Source organism: Hoplias malabaricus, chromosome 5, assembly GCF_029633855.1.
Source record: "Hoplias malabaricus isolate fHopMal1 chromosome 5, fHopMal1.hap1, whole genome shotgun sequence".
NCBI lineage: Eukaryota > Metazoa > Chordata > Actinopteri > Characiformes > Erythrinidae > Hoplias > Hoplias malabaricus.
Window position 1 is genome coordinate 58,174,562 of NC_089804.1, and position 19,726 is coordinate 58,194,287.

A 19,726-nucleotide genomic window follows, 5' to 3' on the forward strand; every position below is an offset into this window, starting at 1 on the left:
AGCTTTGGTAAGACGTGGTGGGTACTGTTGATCCAGTTTGTTAAATCGACTACCACTGCCAGTACCATATCATTTACATGAAATACAGGTATTTCACAATATTCAGCCAGAGCCTTGAATCTGTCACTTTATATATTTAGCTAATTTACTCTTTTGGACACCGGCAATTCAACTTTATTAGTTTTCCTTTCTGGAAAAACTTAAGCCCAAGTTTCGAATGTTTATTAACTAGGCATTAGATCCTTGTTTAAGAATATGGACAATAGCAAGGAAAACATTTATAATTAAAAAGTTATAATTTATAATTAAATGTTAAAAAGTTGTGAGGTGTATAGTTTCAGCCATGACGCTCTGCCCACAAGTTGAGAGAGAGTCTGATACTTTCAGTGTGTTAAAGGAACGTAAGATTTGGTTATTGCTCCTGGAACTCCCCCTAGTGTAATTCATACTTATAGCGCTGTACTGAAATTAGGGCGGCACGGTGGTGCAGCAGGTAGTGTCGCAGTCACACAGCACCGGGGACCTGTCTGTGAGGAGTGTGGTGTGTTCTCCCTGTGTCTGCGTGGGTTTCCTCCGGGTGACTGTCTGTGAGGAGTGTGGTGTGTTCTCCCTGTGTCTGCGTGGGTTTCCTCCGGGTGACTGTCTGTGAGGAGTGTGGTGTGTTCTCCCTGTGTCTGCGTGGGTTTCCTCCGGGTGACTGTCTGTGAGGAGTGTGGTGTGTTCTCCCTGTGTCTGCGTGGGTTTCCTCCGGGTGACTGTCTGTGAGGAGTGTGGTGTGTTCTCTCTGTGTCTGCGTGGGTTTCCTCCGGGTGACTGTCTGTGAGGAGTGTGGTGTGTTCTCTCTGTGTCTGCGTGGGTTTCCTCCGGGTGACTGTCTGTGAGGAGTGTGGTGTGTTCTCTCTGTGTCTGCGTGGGTTTCCTCCGGGTGACTGTCTGTGAGGAGTGTGGTGTGTTCTCTCTGTGTCTGCGTGGGTTTCCTCCGGGTGACTGTCTGTGAGGAGTGTGGTGTGTTCTCTCTGTGTCTGCGTGGGTTTCCTCCGGGTGACTGTCTGTGAGGAGTGTGGTGTGTTCTCTCTGTGTCTGCGTGGGTTTCCTCCGGGTGCTCCGGTTTCCTCCCATGGTCCAAAAACACACACAATGGTAGGTGGATTGGTGACTCAAAAGTGTCCATGGGTGTGTGTGTGTGTGTCACCCTGTGAAGGACTGGTACACCCTCCAGGGTGTGTTTCGCCTTGGGCCCAGTGATTCCAGGACCCACCGCCGCCCTGAACTGGATAAGGGTTACAGACAATGAATGAATGTACTGAAATTACCGGGTGAGGGAGAAGGAATGGGGTGGTTTACCCTTCTCCAAAAGTTAGTGCTGAGCCCAAAGTGGCAATGAAGAGGCTCTATTCACCCTATTACAGCAAAGTGTAGAATTATAATGATTCTGAAGTTGCAATTTTATGGTTAAAATATTACAAAGTGTTCCTTTAAGCTGGGCTCACTGTCAGGATTCTGTCAGTTGCATTCTGATTGGCGAACAATAAAACTAATATTAAATTAATATTACTATTGTTGTTGTAGAAATACTTGAAATTATTACTATGAGTCTATGAAACCCAAATCCTACAAAGTTAGCTTGTGCCACATAACCAAGGAACGTAACATCACCGTTGCCATGGCGACCGGAATCATGCGCCGCACCTGCGCGCGTGAGAAGGGGGCGTGGCCCACCAGCTCAGGTAGGTGTTACCTATAAATGAGTTGGCGTGGAGCACGCGGCGCTCGGAGCGCGTGCGGGTGAGAGGTGGATGTCTGTACGCTGTGCGAGAGCGCGAGCCTCCGTTTGAGCGGGTTTTTGACGTCTGAGAAGTGAACATGAGCACGGGTACTCCGTACATCGGCAGCAGGATCAGCCTCATCTCCAAGGCGCAGATCCGCTACGAGGGGGTTCTCTACACCATCGACACCGACAACTCCACCGTGGCCCTGGCCAAGGGTGAGAGAGGGGAGAGGGACACTAGCGAGACCTGCTAATGAACTTGTAGGCTAGTTAAGGGGGAACCCCTTGAAGTAATTAAAGCATTTAAGGGCCATTTAAAGTGTTCCTAGGGGGTGTTGTTGGAGTTTAAGGGGAGTTTGAGGTGTAGAGGCGGTTAAACGGCTTCACACTGGGTTTAGAGAGTTAGTGGGGACACTGAAATGTTAAAACTAGCTTAAGGTGCTTGTAGGAAAAGTTAGATGTTGGGATTTGGTGTCGTTTGAAATGCTTTTTAAAGAGGTGTTGTAACTTTAAACAGCTTCAGAGTAGTTTTTAGGGGATTGGGTTTTATGGGACTCTGAGGAGTTCAGTAGTTTCTGTCGCCTCAGGACTTCTGAGGGCTCTTACAGTAGGTTTGCTCTTGTGCACTGGCCACCGTGGCCCTAGGGAAAGATAAGAGACTGGGTCTAAACGCATTTAGAGGAGTTTTAGGGCACAGTGTGAGTGGCAGAGGGAGTTTGTAGAGGTTTTAGAGGCCCCCTGGGGGTATTAAGGTGACCTCAGGGCTGTTTTACACGACAGGTCTTTTTAAAGAAGCTTGTTTTAGGATGTTTGTGCGTGTTGTGTGTTTTAAAGAAGCTTTAAGGGCATGTGAGTGGGTTTTGGGGCGTTTTCATGAGGTTTATGGTGGGTTTTGTTGCCTGTGGGGGTTTAGGGGCGACTTGGAAGACAGACTTTAAGTAGTTTGTGAAGTTTCTTTTTTTGGTTGGACTAGTAGTTTAAGAGCTTTTACAGGACGGAGTAGCTTTTGGGAAGTCTGAGGGGCCTTCAAGGAGAATTTTAAACATTTATATATTAGTTTTTTGTTGTTTTAAGACCTTTTTGGGTGAGATTGAGTTGTTTTCTTGGTTTATTTTAATTTAAGTGGTTTTCAAGTGTGTTTTAAAGGAGTAGCTTTTGGAACCCTGGGGTTTGTAAACTCTAGGTTTAAAGAGCTTTTAAGGAAGTGTGTGTTGCTTTGTACGGCATGAGGGGGGTCTCGTGGGGGGGTGGGGAGGGCCTTGTTTTATTTTAAAGCTCAACCGATGAGTGTTAGACTACTTAAATGATTTTATTAATTAAATTTAGATCAATGCTTTAAGTCGCTCTGGGGTAAATTCTACAGCCAAGACCTAGATGGCTCTTTCCTGGAGGTAAACGTTGCTTTAATGAGGGAGTTATTCCACTTTCCAAACTGTTTTTAATATCATTTGGGCTTGGGGCACCTGTCGTGGGTCAGGGTTCAGTTTGTAGCCTCCTAGAGGCCAAGTAGGTAAACTACAATAACAGTTCTGTGAAGTTGCCTACTGCACCTTTAATCGCTGGGCTCTAAGCTTCAGTTACTTGACATCGTCTTGTGTCCAGTGAGGTCGTATGGAACCGAAGGGCGTCCCACCGACCGTCCTGTTCCCCCGAGAGATGAAGTGTTTGATTATATCATCTTCAGAGGAAGTGATATTAAAGATATCACGGTGTGTGAGCCTCCCAAACTGCACCACAGTCTCCCGCAGGACCCTGCCATCGTCCAGGTACGCGTGTGTTTTTCTTCATCTCCTCTTTATTGCGTCTTGTAACCCATATCTGGCACCAGTGAGTGTCTGAATGTATTCGCAGGGGACCAAAGCTCGATTTAGTCAAGAGTCATTGGGATTAGTGTGAGCTGTGCTCCCCGCCTTAAGTCTCTAGTCCAGATCACTTCAGCTCTCAGGACCCCCACAGAGCAGGTGTGATGTGGTGGTGGATCATTCTCAGCGCTGCAGTGACACTGACGTGGTGGTGGTGTGTTAGTGTGTGTTGTGCTGGTGTAGAGTGGATCAGACACAGCAGTGCTGCTGGAGTTTTTAACCCCTCAGTGTCTGGACCGAGAACAGTCCACCGACCGAAAACATCCAGCCGACAGCGTCCTGTGTCACTGATGAAGGACTAGAGGACGAGCGACACACACTGTGCAGCGACAGATGAGCTACTGTCTCTGACTCTACATCTACAAGGTGGACCAACGAGGGAGGAGTGTCTCACAGAGTGGACAGAGAGTGGACACAGGGTTTAAAAACTCCAGCAGCACTGCTGTGTCTGATCCACTCTACACCAGCACAACACACACTAACACACCACCACCACGTCAGTGTCACTGCAGCGCTGAGAATGATCCACCACCACATCACACCTGCTCTGTGGGGGTGTTGAGCGCTGAGGAACAGGGGGGAAGGGGGGTAACAAAGTATGCAGAGCCACAGGTGGACTACAGTGCTCCTCTACGGTCAGTGGCGCTGAGATGTTTCCTAGAGGACGGCACACTGAGACCTTGCAGCTGTTAGATGCTGTCTGTTGGTTCCAGCCCGGTTTGTGTCGTGTCATGAAGTTTTTCTGAGTGCTGTTATAACGATTTGTTCTTTTCCTCCACAGTCGTCTGTGGGCAGCTCCTCCGTGTCGTATGGTTCTCAGGGAGGTTACAGTCCGTACCGACCCGTGATGCCTGCGTACAGTCAGCTGGCTGCCAGCTCTCTGCTCAACCAGCAGTACGCAGCGGCGCTGGGACTCGGTGAGACCATAAGAGCAGCAGAGGGGTGGTGCTTGACCAGGGAAGATCACCCTGGGCTGATGCTTTTGCTTCCAGATGCCACTTGAATTTTTAAACATCGTAAATTATAAAGAGATCAGCTTTACAGCAGAATTATTAGGAAAGACATGTGTTCTGTATCTCATTCATTAGCCTTGTGTCCCCTGCAATGTTTCTGCCACACCGCTAGGGGGCCCACCCCTACTTCAACTACTGCTTTTGAAGCAACCCTTTTTTGTGTGTTTTAAACCTTAAAGTTTCATGCTCCTCTGAGCTGTAACAGGGCGTCCGTCTCTTAGTGGAGCATCAGTGGTTCTTGAAGCTGTAGTTTTGAGGTAAAAACACGACCAAGTTTTGCTTTAATTACGCTAATGAGACCTGGTTAATTACAGATGTTTAAAAAGTGTGTAGCTGGAGAAAAGGTACTACACTGTTCCTCTGGAGATTTGACCATGTGCCATTAACTACAGTGTACTTCAGTAGTTAATCTCTGTTGGTCCAGGACTCTTATTGTGTATTAACTGTCTACAGTGTGTACTACCTACTGCTATAAAGGAGCAGGCTAATTGTGCTTCGTGTGTGTGATCTTATGGCTGTTATACTGACACCTGCTGACCAGGATGTCATTCTGTAGAGACAAGGTAAAGTTTATTTATAGAGCACCTCTCATACACAAGGACAGTTTAAAGTTCTTTTAAACTTGTGTTAAATTAAGCCGACCTTGTTGGCAGCCCTCTCTATGGAGCATAACTAGTTTCATTCAAGCAAAGCAGTCTTAGCCTTCGTCACTGACTGCTCCTTGAAGCCTGGCAGCACGGCTTGGTGAGGACCATGAGTGTTGATCATGGGCTGAGGGCTTGGTTCCAGAGGGACGTGGGCTATAGGTGGGACCCCGATGGGGCGTATAGAGAGGAAGATGAGGCTGGTGGACAGTTAACTGATGTCACGGTCATGTTCTCAGTGTTCTGGTGTGAAGTCTTTGACCTTGTCCCACGTGTAGGGCTCCACGGCCTCCCGAGACGAGGTCCCATGGTGGAGCAGGCCGTGCAGACCGTGCCCGTGGAAAAATCGGCTCCAAAGAAAGGCTTATCTTCATCACAGCCGCAGGGTCGAGACGCTGGGAGACTCCAGAGGACTGCCAGGGAAAGCCCCCAAGCTCTGAGAAGTGGTGGGGTCGGGGGTAAGGAGTGATTTCTGAGCAGTCGAGGCTTGTGGACTTTATTTTCTTTATTTTCTTGTGGAGAAAATAAAAAGGTATATATTCGCCTACACACTTCAGATTTTCCTAATCTTTAGTTCACTGTGTAGTAGTCGTCTTGGTGCACTTTATGGGTTATAACTGTGGGTAATAGGGGGATATTTGGGACAGAGCCTGAGCTCCTTCTGACAATTTTTTTTGTCAGTGATCCTCACCAACTTTAAATTTCTTTGCACTCTTTCATTTAATTGTTAGTTTACACCTTGTTTGAATAATGAGCTGTGGATGAGTCTCATTTATTTTCACCATATAACTTTAAGAACCTTAAAATGTAAAAATTAATTAGTTTTTTTGCTAATGATTCAGTGAACGGCAAGAGGTGATTTTTCCAGTCGAGATGTTGATGTTACACCATTAAAGTTTGCATAAAATATGTGAAAAATGATGTAGCTATCCTTTGCAACATGTCGATGGGCATCTCTCTGGTTTTAGCATCGTGAGGGCTTAGTTAGCGCTGTGGTGTGATCGTTTGGGGAGCAGCGGTCAGGATGGCGTTCCTGTTCTCATCTGTATTATTAGTGTCTTAATTTATATCTTTGCACTGTGACTTTCACCAGCGCTAGGAAGAGATTAAATGGGGAAACCTTTGAGCAGTTTTGCTGAACCCTCTGAATGTAGCATTAGCATGTTGCTAACGGGTGAGTTATGGCTGTTGTATCTAGTAGCTGCATGATTCTTAGCTCCAGTGCTAAAGCTTAAGAAGCAGAGTTGGGAAACTGAGCTGTTTGTCTGTAATTGATAGAGAAAATTGGCGAGGATTTATTATTTTTTTTAAATAAAAGCGAGTACTTCACCACCTCTCAATTTATAAAAAAAAAATAAAAAAATTAGCAAATGCCATCAGTTCAAATATAAAATATTCAGATGTAACTCAAATACAGAATTCACTAAAATTTTAAATGTTCAAAATTCAGATTAAAGTATTAGTCAGTGGTTTCGCTCCGTAACATTTATTTCTTAATGTTTTTATCGTAGGTAACTGGGTTTTTTGTCTTTAAAACCTACTGTGTGTAATGTTTGTCCTGTAGACGTCCCGACCACTCAGCGAGGGGAGACACGGGGGCAGAGTCAGGCTAATGATGAGAACAAACCCCCACAGAGGAGACGACAGGGTATCTTTATTTTATTGTATTTTCATTTTTTTAATGTTTTAGAGTTTAACGTGTAATACAAAGTGTTTTATTTAATTCCTAGGAAACCGCAGGAACAGAAATCGAGGCCGTGGTCAGATAATCGTGGGGACCACAAAGCCCACCACACTCCAGTTTGAGTCAGACTTTGATTTTGAAACGGCTAACGCTCAGTTTAATAAAGACGACCTCACGAAGGAGCTTCAGGAGACTGAGAGCGTTAAAGGTGGGAGAAGCAGACACTGGGGTTTTAAACTCCAAGCTGAAATTAAAACAGTTTCTGATTAGAGGCCGTTGGATCAGCTCTGACGTGGGTGGTGGATTCTCCTCAGCGCTGCAGTGACACTGACGTGGTGGTGGTGGTGTGTTAGTGTGTGTTGTGCTGGTGTAGAGTGGATCAGACACAGCAGTGCTGCTGGAGTTTTTAAACCCTCTGTCCACCCTCTGTCCACTCTGCGAGACACTCCTCCCTCGTTGGTCCACCTTGTAGCCTATTGTTGGGCTACTCTCAGAACTCACAACACACACTAACACCACCACCAGCTCAGTGTCACTGCAGTGCTGAGAATGAAGTGGAGGGGACAAAGTATGCAGAAGAACAGATGAACTTCCACCTAATTGAGGAAGTACCTGTCATCGCTGTGCTACAGCAGGTGTGAATGTGTGTGCTCTCCCTGCTGCAGCTGAGTGGGTCCTGAACGGGAGAGAACCTGGCAGAAGGGTGTTAATTCTGGGTGTTTCTGTTCTGCAGAAGCTCCAGAGGGGAGGGAAGAGAAGGTGGACTCTGGAGTGGAGACTCAGAGCAGCGAGGGAGCTGTGGAGGACCTGTTTGGGCCAAAGTGCTTTTACAACAAAGCCAAGAGCTTCTTCGATAACATCTCCTCAGAACTCAAGTCGAGGTGAGAGGCAGGAACTGGTCACAAAGGTCACGGAAAAGAGCATGTGAGCATCGCAATGGTTTTGAAGCTGTAATTTTAATGTGGAAATGCTACCTAGTGTTTTAATTGTTCCACTGTGGGGAGGTTCAGTAGTTTTGCTGGGTTTATGAACTCGGATGTGTCACCCGTCAGTGGAGGCATCATTCTCCTGTCAGTCTTACGTTCGTTCGCTTTTCTGTAAGCAGCTCCTGATCAGGGTCATGGTCTAGATCCTCCCCTGAGTCATTGGGCACATGGCGGAAACACTCTTGACCAGGATACACTCCTGAGGACGGTCTCGAATTAATCCACCGCCGTGTCCTGTTTCTAATTCCTCAGTTTTTTTTATTATACGTTTCAGCTCTGCTAATGCACTTAAGGCTTTTTTAATGGAATGGTGGTTTTATGAACGTCCCATTGAGTGTTCTCAGACTTCTGTGGTGTCCTCTGCAGACGTACGACTTGGGCGGAGGAGCGCAAGCTGAACGTGGAGACGTTTGGAGTCCCTGGGCGATTTCTGAGAGGACGAGGTTTCCGCGGCGGTTTCAGGGGGCGAAGAGGTCGAGGAGTGACCCAGAGACAGGGCGCTCCACAGCCCAGCAGCACTGGGAGAATCTGAGCTCCTGTGAGTGCTGTAATATGTTTGGATTTAATGCTGTGAAAGTGTAATACTTTACGCACCAAATGCTTACGGTGGCATTTCAGAGCGCTACACATTGTCGAGTGCAGAGAACCCAACCCTGCTTGGTGTGAGACGAGTAGAACAAGAGTAAAGCCCAAGGCAGTGACATTTTACCACAGATCTAGTGGTACACAGGTCTAGTATTTACAGTGAAATCACGGCGTAATTAAGAGTGGCTGCTTATTAAGTGGCTGCTCCATTCATTGCCCTCAGTGTGGATCAGACACAGCAGGGTTCAACAAACTCAAACTTTAAATATTTAATCCACAACTAGAACAGTCTGAATAGGGCTTTTTAGATGCTAACGTGTGGTGTAGTCCGTCCCCTTTTTTAATCGAGATGGTCCCATCCAGTTTTTAGTTAACGTATTAATGCTGTATCTGAGGTCCGGTTCAGTGTGCTCCTTCAGCTGGTCATCAGCTTTTATAGAAAATAGTCAACATTTAAGGGAAAAGATTCTGGCGTAAAACCTGTGCCCCTTTGTGCAGTGGGTTTCTCACGTGTGCAGTTACACGTTTCCTCCAGAGGGGTCCCCAAAGTTACATCCCCAAATCTCCCTTGTTCAGTGCGTCACGATGTTGGGCTCCGGACCCCACCAACCCAAACAGTGCGGCCGAGTCAGAGAAAACGGGGTTAAACGAGCTGCTCCTCTTCTGACTTCAAGTCCAGAAACTTTAGAATGACCCCGCCCCCTCGTCTGAGTCTGTCCAATCACAGCACTGGGTTTGAGAGGACATAAAGGCAAGTGTGTTGGTGCAGTATCTGACTGTGACGTCCAAGTCTCTGCGTATGACAGTGATTTCTTCTCTTTCAGGTGTGAACGCCTCACTTGGATTTCCAGAGTGGTGTTGTGTAAATACTCACCCCGGTTCCCGTCTCTCGTAGGAAACCTTTGTTTTGTTTTGTGGGTTTCTTTACCCCACGAGGTCCGTCTTGTTTCAGCAAGAGCTTAAAGCTAAAGCAGATTTAAAGTGTTGTTTGTAACGACGTCTTTTTTGGTTTTTGAATTATTGCTGTGTCACTTGTTTATGAACTGATGGAGTATCGAAATGCACTTTAACTTGACTTTTATTTATACGTTTGATGTAAATACGGCTGGATTTTGCGGAATGTGAAAGACTTTACTGACGTGGGCTCAGTGTGTCCCCCCCACAACGTTTGGTTTCAATCAAATGACTTTCTTTTGTGTTTTTTCTTCCTTTATTTGTTTAATCAACAGGGGACTTTGTACAAAAAGAACCATTGCTAATAAAATGGAAAAATGGCTGAACTGAAGTTGTTTCATGAATTAACCCTTGCATGCCTGAAACTGGTCCCTGGTCTGTTTTCTTGGGTTGTTTATGACGGGCTGGAGGATGTTGCTGCTTTCTTTTTCTTCTCCGCTTCCTCCTTTTCTCTCTCAATGGTTGACACGATGTTCTCAATCTCCGCCGGCTCCAAAAGCTGTCGACAACAAACAGGTTTGAATATTTGAGGGGGTGGTTGTAGCTAGAACGACACTTCCCTTATCACAAGGCATCTTCACATTTATAATGTCTCCACTGTGCTCTAAACATTGCTGGTGAACGGGGACCCAGTGTTTCTCAGCATTGCTTTTTCTTTTCACCTTCCCTCAGTGACCTCCCCAATCAGGAGCTTTTAGAGGACGTCTGGTTCCATTCACCACCACAAGTTTATTTCAGAAACAAAACACTACCCTGTTTACAGATCAGTTCTAAAGGTACTTCCCTTTCTAAAAGCTGGGCTGGGAATTTTATTTTATTAAACGTCTCAATGGTGGGTTCTCAATGTAACTGACTGGATTTGAATGGAACAAACCTTCATGGTTTCTCCACGCTTCATTACGGCCAGTTCAATGTTTTTCCCTCCGCTCTGCACCACCTGGAAATACACAAAAGTAAAGAATAACGCAGGTCTCCTCCAGACAGTGAGCATCTATCAGTCCACAGGTGTAAAAAGGCTGGCACTCCACTGACTGTAGGCTACTGCTTGTCCAATAAGTGTCACTCGTGTCTGACTGGTTTCTGGAGGCTGGGAGGGAGGGCTACGCTGGGTTCGACAGCAGTGTGTTTTGCTAACAGCCGTATGAGAGTTTAGGGGCTGAAATGGTAAACAAATGAAGGCATGAAATGCCTTAAATCTTCTTCCACAGATGCAGCTTGTCTCTTACCAAAAGCTCATTAAGTGAGTTGCGTAAAATCCCTCAAACATTTCACCTAAGGAAAGACCATAAGGGGTTTACTACAGTGAATGAGGTTTTGTTTCCATGACGACAGGACCTCAAAACAACTCTGAACACTGTTGGAAAGTTGTCTCAACGGCTTTTAAAATAAAATTAAAACCTAACCGGACAGAGGAGGAAATGTGAATTATTTTAGAAGAATATGGAAAAACAATGTGCAGTGTGTGGTTTTACTGAGTGAAGGACCAGAGGAAGTCTCTGAACTACACCTCGCTCACAGGGTCTTCATCTCAGCGTTCACCTAGTTACACAATCTCAGACACGGTTTCTGTTTTTCAGAGAGTTAAGGTGAGCTTAAATAATTCGAAGGAAACAGAGTTATGCGACTGGTCCCTGTTCACAATCTGAGACAACATATCCAACCTGCACCTTAACTGTAAACAATGGATTGTATCCGTACCTCCAGCAGTGCTCTAACAGTGAGTTTTATGGCCAGTTCATCAGACTCCATCTCCTCCTCTTTATAATTCTTCTCCAGGAATTCCCGCACCGTTTTGGCTGATCTCCCGATGGCGTTGGACTGAAAACAAACAGTATTACATTAACACACCAGAGTTTAATGAGTTCATCAAGTTCGGTAGTCCTTTCTTCACTGAACGCCCATCACCAGCTCATTAAGGAAATTTTTATTAATAATGCTACATGCTAAAAGCTAACACTGCTCTGAATTACCAGATAATTAAGGAATTCATAATTAATAATGCTACATGCTAAAGGCTAACACTGCTGTGAATTACCAGATAATTAAGGAATTCATAATTAATAATGCTACATGCTAAAGGCTAACACTGCTCTGAATTACCAGATAATTAAGGAATTCATAATAATGCTACATGCTAAAAGCTAACACTGCTCTGAATGATCAATTCTTTGAGAAGTTTTTTTTTGATGATGTAACAGGCTAAAAGCTAACACTGCTGTGAATTACCAGCTCTTTAAGAAGTTTAATGCTACATGCTAAAAGCTAACACTGCTGTGAATTACCAGCTCTTTAAGAAGTTTAATGCTACATGCTAAAAGCTAATACTGCTCTGAATTATCAATTTTTCAAGAGGTTCATTATAGAATTATAGAATAATTATATATATGTATAATAAAATATATTATAGAAGTTCATTCCTTTCCTACTTATGTATTTATTTATTTATTTATTTATCTATCCCAGGAACCATCGACTATGGCTTCTTCTTCTTCCTCTTTTCAGAACAAAACCTGCAGCGTAACACAGTGCTTCTGTAGATGTGATTCAGTTTCTAAACCCGCCTTCCGATGACATCTGAACTGACACAACGACGTGAACCAAGAATGGTCCGTGTGAAACGTGAAGTGTCCCCTGTCTCCCGACCGAGACTTGGCACAGATTTACAGCTCTAATCTGACACAGTGAACGTCATGAAAGACAAAAATAAAAATAAAATATATCATTATAAATGAATAAACCAGCTGAAATAACGTGGACTCCCCCACCTTCCAGGCGTGGTATGTTCCAGAAGGGTCCGTTTGGTAAAGGTTGGGTGTCCCATCAAAGTCAAATCCCACAATGAGGGTAGAAATCCCAAAAGGTCGTCGTCCGTTGCTCTGAGTGTAGCGCTGCACAAATAAACACAGCATGAAGAAACAGTAACAGTCTATAGATGTTAAAATCTTGCTGTGAGGGTTTGATGGCAGCCAGGAGCGCATCAGTGAGGTTAGGTACAGATGCTGATTGATTAGTTCTGGAGTTTTCTGTGGATTAAAGTGATTTACAGGAAATAAAACCAAAAAACAAACCCAAAAAATAAATGCACAAAAAATGTAATAGAACTGACTCATTATTAATCAAATTAATTTAAAAACATTTATATAAAATAGTGATTTAAATTAAAAAACAAACTACTTTATGGTCTGTGGTTTCTATGATCGCCAGCTTTATATTTTGCAACACACTGGTATTATGGAAGTATATCTTAACTGTTAAACAAAGTTTTGTATTCATTCATTGTCTGTGACCTTTATCCAGTTCAGGGCGGCGGTGGGTCTGGAGCCTACCCTGAATCACTGGGCACTAGGCGGGAACACACCCTGGAGGGGGCACCAGTGCTTCACAGGGCGACACACACTCACTCATTCACTCACACCTACGGACACTTTTGAGTCTCTAATCCACCTACCAACGTGTTTTTTGGACTGTGGGAGGAAACCGGAGCACACCACACTCCTCACAGACAATCACCCGGAGGAAACCCACGCAGACACAGGTAGAACACACCACAGACATTCATCCATCCATTATCTGTAACCGCTTATCCAATTTAGGGTCGCGGGGGGTCCAGAGCCTGGAATCATTGGGCGCAAGGCGGGAATACACCCTGGAGGGGACGCCAGTCCTTCACAGGGCAACACAGACACACACACATTCACTCACACACTCACACCTACGGACACTTTCAAGTCGCCAATCCACCTGCAACGTGTGTTTTTGGACTGTGGGAGGAAACCGGAGCACCCGGAGGAAACCCACGCGGACATGGGAAGAACACACCACACTCCTCACAGACAGTCACCCGGAGCTGGAATCGAACCCACAACCTCCAGGCCCCTGGAGCTGTGTGACTGCGACACTACCTGCTGCGCCACCGTGCCGCCCTCACAGACATTCACCCGGAGGAAACCCACACAGACACAGAGAGAACACACCACACTCCTCACAGACAGTCACCCGGAGGAAACCCACACAGACACAGGGAGAACACACCACACTCCTCACAGACAGTCACCTGGAGGAAACCCACGCAGACACAGAGAGAACACACCACACTCCTCACACACATTCACCCGGAGAAAACCCATGCAGACACAGGGAGAACACACCACACTCCTCACAGACAGTCACCCGGAGGAAACCCACGCAGACACAGAGAGAACACACCACACTCCTCACAGACAGTCACCCGGAGGAAACCCACGCAGACACAGAGAGAACACACCACACTCCTCACAGACAGTCACCCGGAGGAAACCCACGCAGACACAGAGAGAACACACCACACTCCTCACAGACAGTCACCCGGAGGAAACCCACGCAGACACAGAGAGAACACACCACACTCCCCAGCTCATTACTAAAGCACACAACTCAAATATAAACTGTGGTATTTAAATTGTTTTATGGTTCCTGTCAACAATTATAGTATCATTTAGATATTAAAATGAAAGAAATATAACGGATCCCTGACCTATTTAACCACGTCATGTTTGTAAACAGAGCTGGATCTGATCAGGAATCAGCATTTAACAATGAATAAAATAATATCAGTCCAGAAAAATCACTTAGTGATTCAGTCAGTCAGTCAGTCATTCAGTCAGACACTCAGTCATTCAGTCACTTAGTCAGTCAGTCATTCAGTCACTCAGTCATTCAGTCACTTAGTCATTCAGTCATTCAGTCACTTAGTCAGTCAGTCATTCAGTCACTTAGTCAGTCAGTCATTCAGTCACTTAGTCAGTCAGTCATTCAGTCATTCAGTCACTTAGTCAGTCAGTCATTCAGTCACTCAGTCATTCAGTCACTCAGTCATTCAGTCATTCAGTCACTCAGTCATCCAGTCAATTTGTCATTCAGTCACTCAGTAAATCAGTCATTAAGTTACTCAGTAATTCAGTCACTTAGTCAATCATTCTGTCATCCAGTCACTCTGTCATTCAGTCACTCAGTCATTCAGTCACTCTGTCATTTAGTCACTCAGTCATTCAGTCACTCTGTCATACAGTCACTCTGTCATTCAGTCACTCTGTCATTTAGTCACTCAGTCATTCAGTCATTCAGTCACTCTGTCATTTAGTCACTCAGTCACTAAGTCATTCAGTCACTCAGTCACTCAGCCATTCAGTCACTCAGTCACTCAGTTATTCAGTCATTCAGTCACTCAGTCATTCAGTCACTCAGTTATTCAGTCGCTCAGTCATTCAGTCACTCAGTTGTTCAGTCACTCAGTTATTCAGTCGCTCAGTCATTCAGTCACTCAGTCATTCAGTCACTCAGTTATTCAGTCGCTCAGTCATTCAGTCACTCAGTTGTTCAGTCCTTCAGTCACTCTGTCATTTAGTCACTCAGTCATTCAGTCATTCAGTCACTCAGTCATTCAGTTACTCTGTCATTTAGTCACTCAGTCATTCAGTCACTCAGTCATTCAGTTACTCTGTCATTTAGTCACTCAGTCACTCGGTCATTCAGTCACTCAGTCACTCAGCCATTCAGTCATTCAATCAGGCTCCAATCACGAAGGCTGTACTGCTGCAGGATGTTTACCTGTTTCATGCTGGCGATGTAGCGAGTGATGTACTCGACTGTCACAGGGTCCTCCACCGTGAGTCTGTGGCTCTGACACTCCACCCTCGCTCTGTTTATAATAATCCTTGCATCTGCAGTCAGTCCTGTTCATCACAGAAATATATGGTTAGTGTGTGTCTGTCATCCTCTAGTCCTTCATCAGTGACACAGGACGCTGTCGGCTGGATGTTTTTGGTCGGTGGACTGTTCTCAGTCCAGACACTGAGGGGTTTAAAAACTCCAGCAGCACTGCTGTGTCTGATCCACTCTACACCAGCACAACACACACTAACACACCACCACCACGTCAGAGTCACTGCAGCGCTGAGAATGATCCACCACCACATCACACCTGCTCTGTGGGGGTCCTGAGCTCTGAGGAACAGGGGGAAGAGGGGGGTGACAAAGTATGCAGTGCCACAGATACAGAAGTACAGTTTGTAAAAGTGGGTGTGTCCACACCAGACTCCTCACAGACAGTGACCCCAAAGACGAGATTCCCACCCAGGACCTCGAGACCCTGCAGATCCAGTATCCTGTTTTTTATTGTGTTAGTAAAAGTTCACTGACCTGCGAAAGCCATGAAAACATTTTCGTCCAGAGCACAGATCTTCCTCACGGTCCTGTCGTCCTGGAGCATGGCGGCGGACTTCTTCTCCACACCCAGGACCACGATGTTCTGCCCTCTCACCCCGACCTGCACATCAGTCACACAAGCAGTCACTAGGTCTGTCTCATTAATTAAATTATCCCCTTATCGTACGATATATGGATATTTCCTCAAACATTTTTGATGACCACAACATATCGCTCACTGTGTTTACTGGAATATTTGTTTAAATAAGGGCAACAAGCTAGTGTCTCTGTCACAGCTCCAGGGTCCTGGAGGTTGTGGGTTTGAGTCCCGCTCCGGGTGACTGTCTGTAAGGAGTGTGGTGTGTTCTCTCTGTGTCTGCGTGGGTTTCCTCCGGGTGACTGTCTGTGAGGAGTGTGGTGTGTTCTCTCTGTGTCTGCGTGGGTTTCCTCCGGGTGACTGTCTGTGAGGAGTGTGGTGTGTTCTCTCTGTGTCTGCGTGGGTTTCCTCCGGGTGACTGTCTGTGAGGAGTGTGGTGTGTTCTCTCTGTGTCTGCATGGGTTTCCTCAGGGTGCTCCGGTTTCCCCCCATGCTCCAAAAACACACGTTGGTAGGTGGATTGGAGACTCAAAAGTGTCCGTAGGTGTGTGTATGTGAATGAATGTGTGAGTGTGTGTCGCCCTGTGAAGGACTGATGCCCCCTCCAGGGTGTGTTCCCGCTTTGCGCCCAGTGATTCTGTGTAGGCTCCGGACCCCCCGCCGCCCTGAACTGGATAAGGGTTACAGACAATGAATGAATGAACAAATTAATAAATTAATTTTTACATTCGAATAAATGTCTCCAGTGTTTTAGCTGCTTGCTCTGTTCTTTTCCCCTGATTTTTACGGCCTCTCTGTCCTGGAGCCTTTATATCAAATCAAATCAAATCAAATCAAATTTATTTATATAGCGCTTTTCACAACTGATGTTGTCACAAAGCAGCTTCACAGAATTCCAGTAAGACAAAGATTTGACATGAAATGTAAAAACAAATGTAAAACCCTCAAGTGAGCGAGGCCAGGGGCGGCAGTGGCAAGGAAAAACTCCCCCAGCTGAGGAAGAAACCTTGGGAGGAACCAAGGCTCACAAGGGGTGACCCATCCTCCTCTGGTCAATCTACTGGCATCAGTATCGATTTGTCAGAACGCAGTTTTGTGTAAAAAAAATTATTCAAATTCCTCCTTCATGGAAAATGTGGGCCGGGTTTGGGCTTGAAACTCCCGGGCTGAAAAAGAGTCCCACGCCGGCCCTGTCCACAGGCCACAATACACACTCACTCATTCACTCACATAGTCACACATTCACGCACACACTCACTCATTCACACTCAGTTTGGAGTATCAAGTGAGTTTGGACTATGGGAGGGAACTAGATCACTTGGAGGAAACCCACACAGACACACAGAGAACACACCACACTCCTCACAGTCACCTACCCTCCTCCAAAAGATACATAGTACAGTTTCTGCAGTGCTGAGCCTGGAATAGCAACAACAGAGGCACTAAAGTTTTAATTACAGCTCAGTGAAGCATCACAGTGATTTTCAAGCTGTAATTTTAAGGTAGAATTATTATGCATTGTTCCTTTAAAGGGATAATATAACATTATATTATTACTATAGCATCTCTTCTGAAGTGAAGGGTAAAGTCAGGACTGTGTCTCTCTGCAGTCGGAGATGGGACATTGCTGTGAGGATCTGTGATTATGGCGAAGGATTAGCTCTGGATCACAAACAAACCCCAGTCCTTCTCCACTCTGAGGTGTGGGTTAGAGCCCCATCAGTCACCCCAGAGAACACCGTTCCACCGCTCCACAGTCTAAACCCTCCTAGTCCACGCTAGGCTCATGTGCAGCTGCTCCTGGAAGATGGTAAAACCTGGAGTGATTCAGAACTCCTCATCCAACAGCAGTTCCCGAGGCTGAGTGCCATCAAATCATCACAGCAATGTTCCAAAGCTAACTACAGTGACCCAGTCCGAGAACGTTTAGTAATGCAGCTGAGTCACGACTGCAGGGGAATATCTCAGTATGAGTTACAGTTAATCTGCTTGTTTATTTGTTTATTTATTTGTTTGTTTATTTGTTTGTTCTTTGTTCCTCACCGCAGTGGAGCCCTTCTTCACCGCCTCCTGAGCGTACTCCACCTGGAACAGGTGCCCGTCCGGAGAGAAGACGGTGATGGCTCTGTCGTAACTCATCCTCTCTTCCTCTCTTTCCTCTCTTTCTTTCTGAATTCCTTAAATTTAAGGTGGAATGTGTGTGCGGTGTCTGCTGCTGATCCCGTGCTCCTTTCTCTGTCAGAAGTAAAAGTGAAAGTGGCTGGACTGGATGAAACAGCACATTTACGGCGCCCCCTGCCGTGCACACGGGTAACTGAACAGGCCACGCCCCCCTGCGTTCTGATTGGCTGGTAAACAAAGCGCGTCTGAACAACAACCACAACAGTATCGCAGTGGATGAACTAACAAAATCCAAAGAGGGAGGAGTCTATCAGCTGTGAAGGAAAAATCACAACATATTCATTAATATTATTATATCACTATTATTAATATCAAGATTACTAATCAAATCTAATCTAATGTGAGAGAAATATGAATCTAAAGTTCAATACTGAGACAGATTTATTCATTCATTTTAGGGAAGATCTTCCAGTGAAAACAGAACTTTTTTCTCCATTATCTCCAGCGCACCTCATACAATTTAGAGGTGTTCTCATGGGTGAAACATGGGTTAGCGCTGGGGGCTAGCGCTGAGGTTACGATGGCCATGGGCTCTGGGGGTAGTCGTGGGGTGGGGGGGCGTATACAGGGGCTACTGCTGGGGTCCAGGTGGGCTTCTTATATCAGATAAACATCCATGTGTGGTCCACAGGGGTCTGTCTTTATTTCTACGGGTCCCATCACTGACCCTGCAGGGTAATGAGTGTGTGAAACTGTCCACAGGTGAGAGTGTGTAAGTGACTGGGTGTATGTGTGTGTGTGTGTGTGTGTGTGTGTGTGTGTGTGTGTGTGATGGACGGGTGTCCAGTCCAAGTGTGTTCTTCCTCTTACCTGTGGACGTGGGGGAAAGTTCTTATTACTGGAGTATCTCAGTGGTTTTAATCTGAACAGATTATTTCAGTCATTTTTTTCACCCACTGTAAGACGAGCAGTAACAATAACCCCATGTTATTAATCCTCATTAATAAAGCACAAACCTCACTCAAACCGACGACATAAAAGATCACTCAGAAGAGGAAATACCTGCCAACTATAGGTGGGTTTTGTGCACAACAGCAGCCTACAGACATGTTATGAACATGATTCCTACTCATTAATTTCATTAAATCATTCATTGTCTATAGCCCTTATCCAGTTCAGGGCGGCGGTGGATCTGGAGCCTACCCAGAATCACTGGGCACAAGGCAGGAACACACCCTGGAGGGGGCGCCAGTCCTTCACAGGGCGACACACACTCACACATTCACTCACACACTCACACCTACGGACACTTTTGAGTCTCTAATCCACCTACTAATGTGTGGATTCGACACGTGTGGAGGAAACCGGAGCACCCGGAGGAAACCCACGCAGACACAGGGAGAACACACCACACTCCTCACAGACAGTCACCCGGAGGAAACCCACGCAGACACAGGGAGAACACACCACACTCCTCACAGGCAGTCACCCGGAGGAAACCCACGCAGACACAGGGAGAACACACCACACTCCTCACAGGCAGTCACCCGGAGGAAACCCACGCAGACACAGGGAGAACACACCACACTCCTCACAGGCAGTCACCCGGAGGAAACCCACGCAGACACAGGGAGAACACACCACACTCCTCACAGGCAGTCACCCGGAGGAAACCCACGCAGACACAGGGAGAACACACCACACTCCTCACAGATTTGGGTTTTCTTTGCTCCTGGGGCTCCACCTAGTGTCGTTTATTTTTACAGCACTCTTCTGAAATAAATGGAGAGGGGGAGGGAGGAGGTGGTTTTCTATCCTCCTTCAGAATT

The 19,726-nt window shown here is 46.0% G+C and overlaps 2 protein-coding genes across 2 annotated transcripts; one reads left to right on the plus strand and one right to left on the minus strand.

The window, feature by feature from the left end:
• The first annotated feature begins 1,784 nt into the window (after positions 1-1,784).
• Positions 1,785-9,828, plus strand: lsm14b (LSM family member 14B). Its single transcript, XM_066670675.1, has 9 exons — positions 1,785-1,984; positions 3,371-3,534; positions 4,412-4,547; positions 5,566-5,745; positions 6,852-6,935; positions 7,018-7,179; positions 7,705-7,852; positions 8,324-8,495; positions 9,367-9,828. Exons 1-8 carry the CDS (start codon positions 1,864-1,866, stop codon positions 8,487-8,489), a joined length of 1,161 nt encoding a protein of 386 aa, XP_066526772.1. The 5' UTR covers positions 1,785-1,863; the 3' UTR covers positions 8,490-8,495; positions 9,367-9,828.
• LOC136696344 (proteasome subunit alpha type-7-B-like) lies at positions 9,744-18,020 on the minus strand. The gene is made up of 7 exons (XM_066670676.1): positions 17,820-18,020; positions 15,674-15,800; positions 15,083-15,207; positions 12,262-12,384; positions 11,195-11,314; positions 10,371-10,433; positions 9,744-9,995 (listed from the first exon to the last, which is right to left on the minus strand). The coding sequence occupies exons 1-7, from the start codon at positions 17,913-17,915 to the stop codon at positions 9,891-9,893; spliced, it is 759 nt and encodes a 252-aa protein (XP_066526773.1). The 5' UTR covers positions 17,916-18,020; the 3' UTR covers positions 9,744-9,890.
• Between the last annotated feature and the right edge of the window lie 1,706 nt (positions 18,021-19,726).

Bases quoted from the DNA above. Each gene is read 5' to 3' on its own strand.
- lsm14b (XM_066670675.1), top strand. From the start codon at position 1,864: ATGAGCACGGGTACTCCGTACATCGGCAGCAGGATCAGCCTCATCTCC. The intron at 3,535-4,411 runs GTACGCGTGTGT...TTTCCTCCACAG, and splicing joins AGGACCCTGCCATCGTCCAG to TCGTCTGTGGGCAGCTCCTC. The intron at 7,180-7,704 runs GTGGGAGAAGCA...TCTGTTCTGCAG, and splicing joins GGAGACTGAGAGCGTTAAAG to AAGCTCCAGAGGGGAGGGAA.
- LOC136696344 (XM_066670676.1), bottom strand. From the start codon at position 17,915: ATGAGTTACGACAGAGCCATCACCGTCTTCTCTCCGGACGGGCACCTG. The intron at 12,385-15,082 runs GTAAACATCCTG...TTATTTGTGCAG, and splicing joins ACATCGCCAGCATGAAACAG to CGCTACACTCAGAGCAACGG. The intron at 10,434-11,194 runs GTACGGATACAA...GTGTATTTCCAG, and splicing joins CTGTTAGAGCACTGCTGGAG to GTGGTGCAGAGCGGAGGGAA.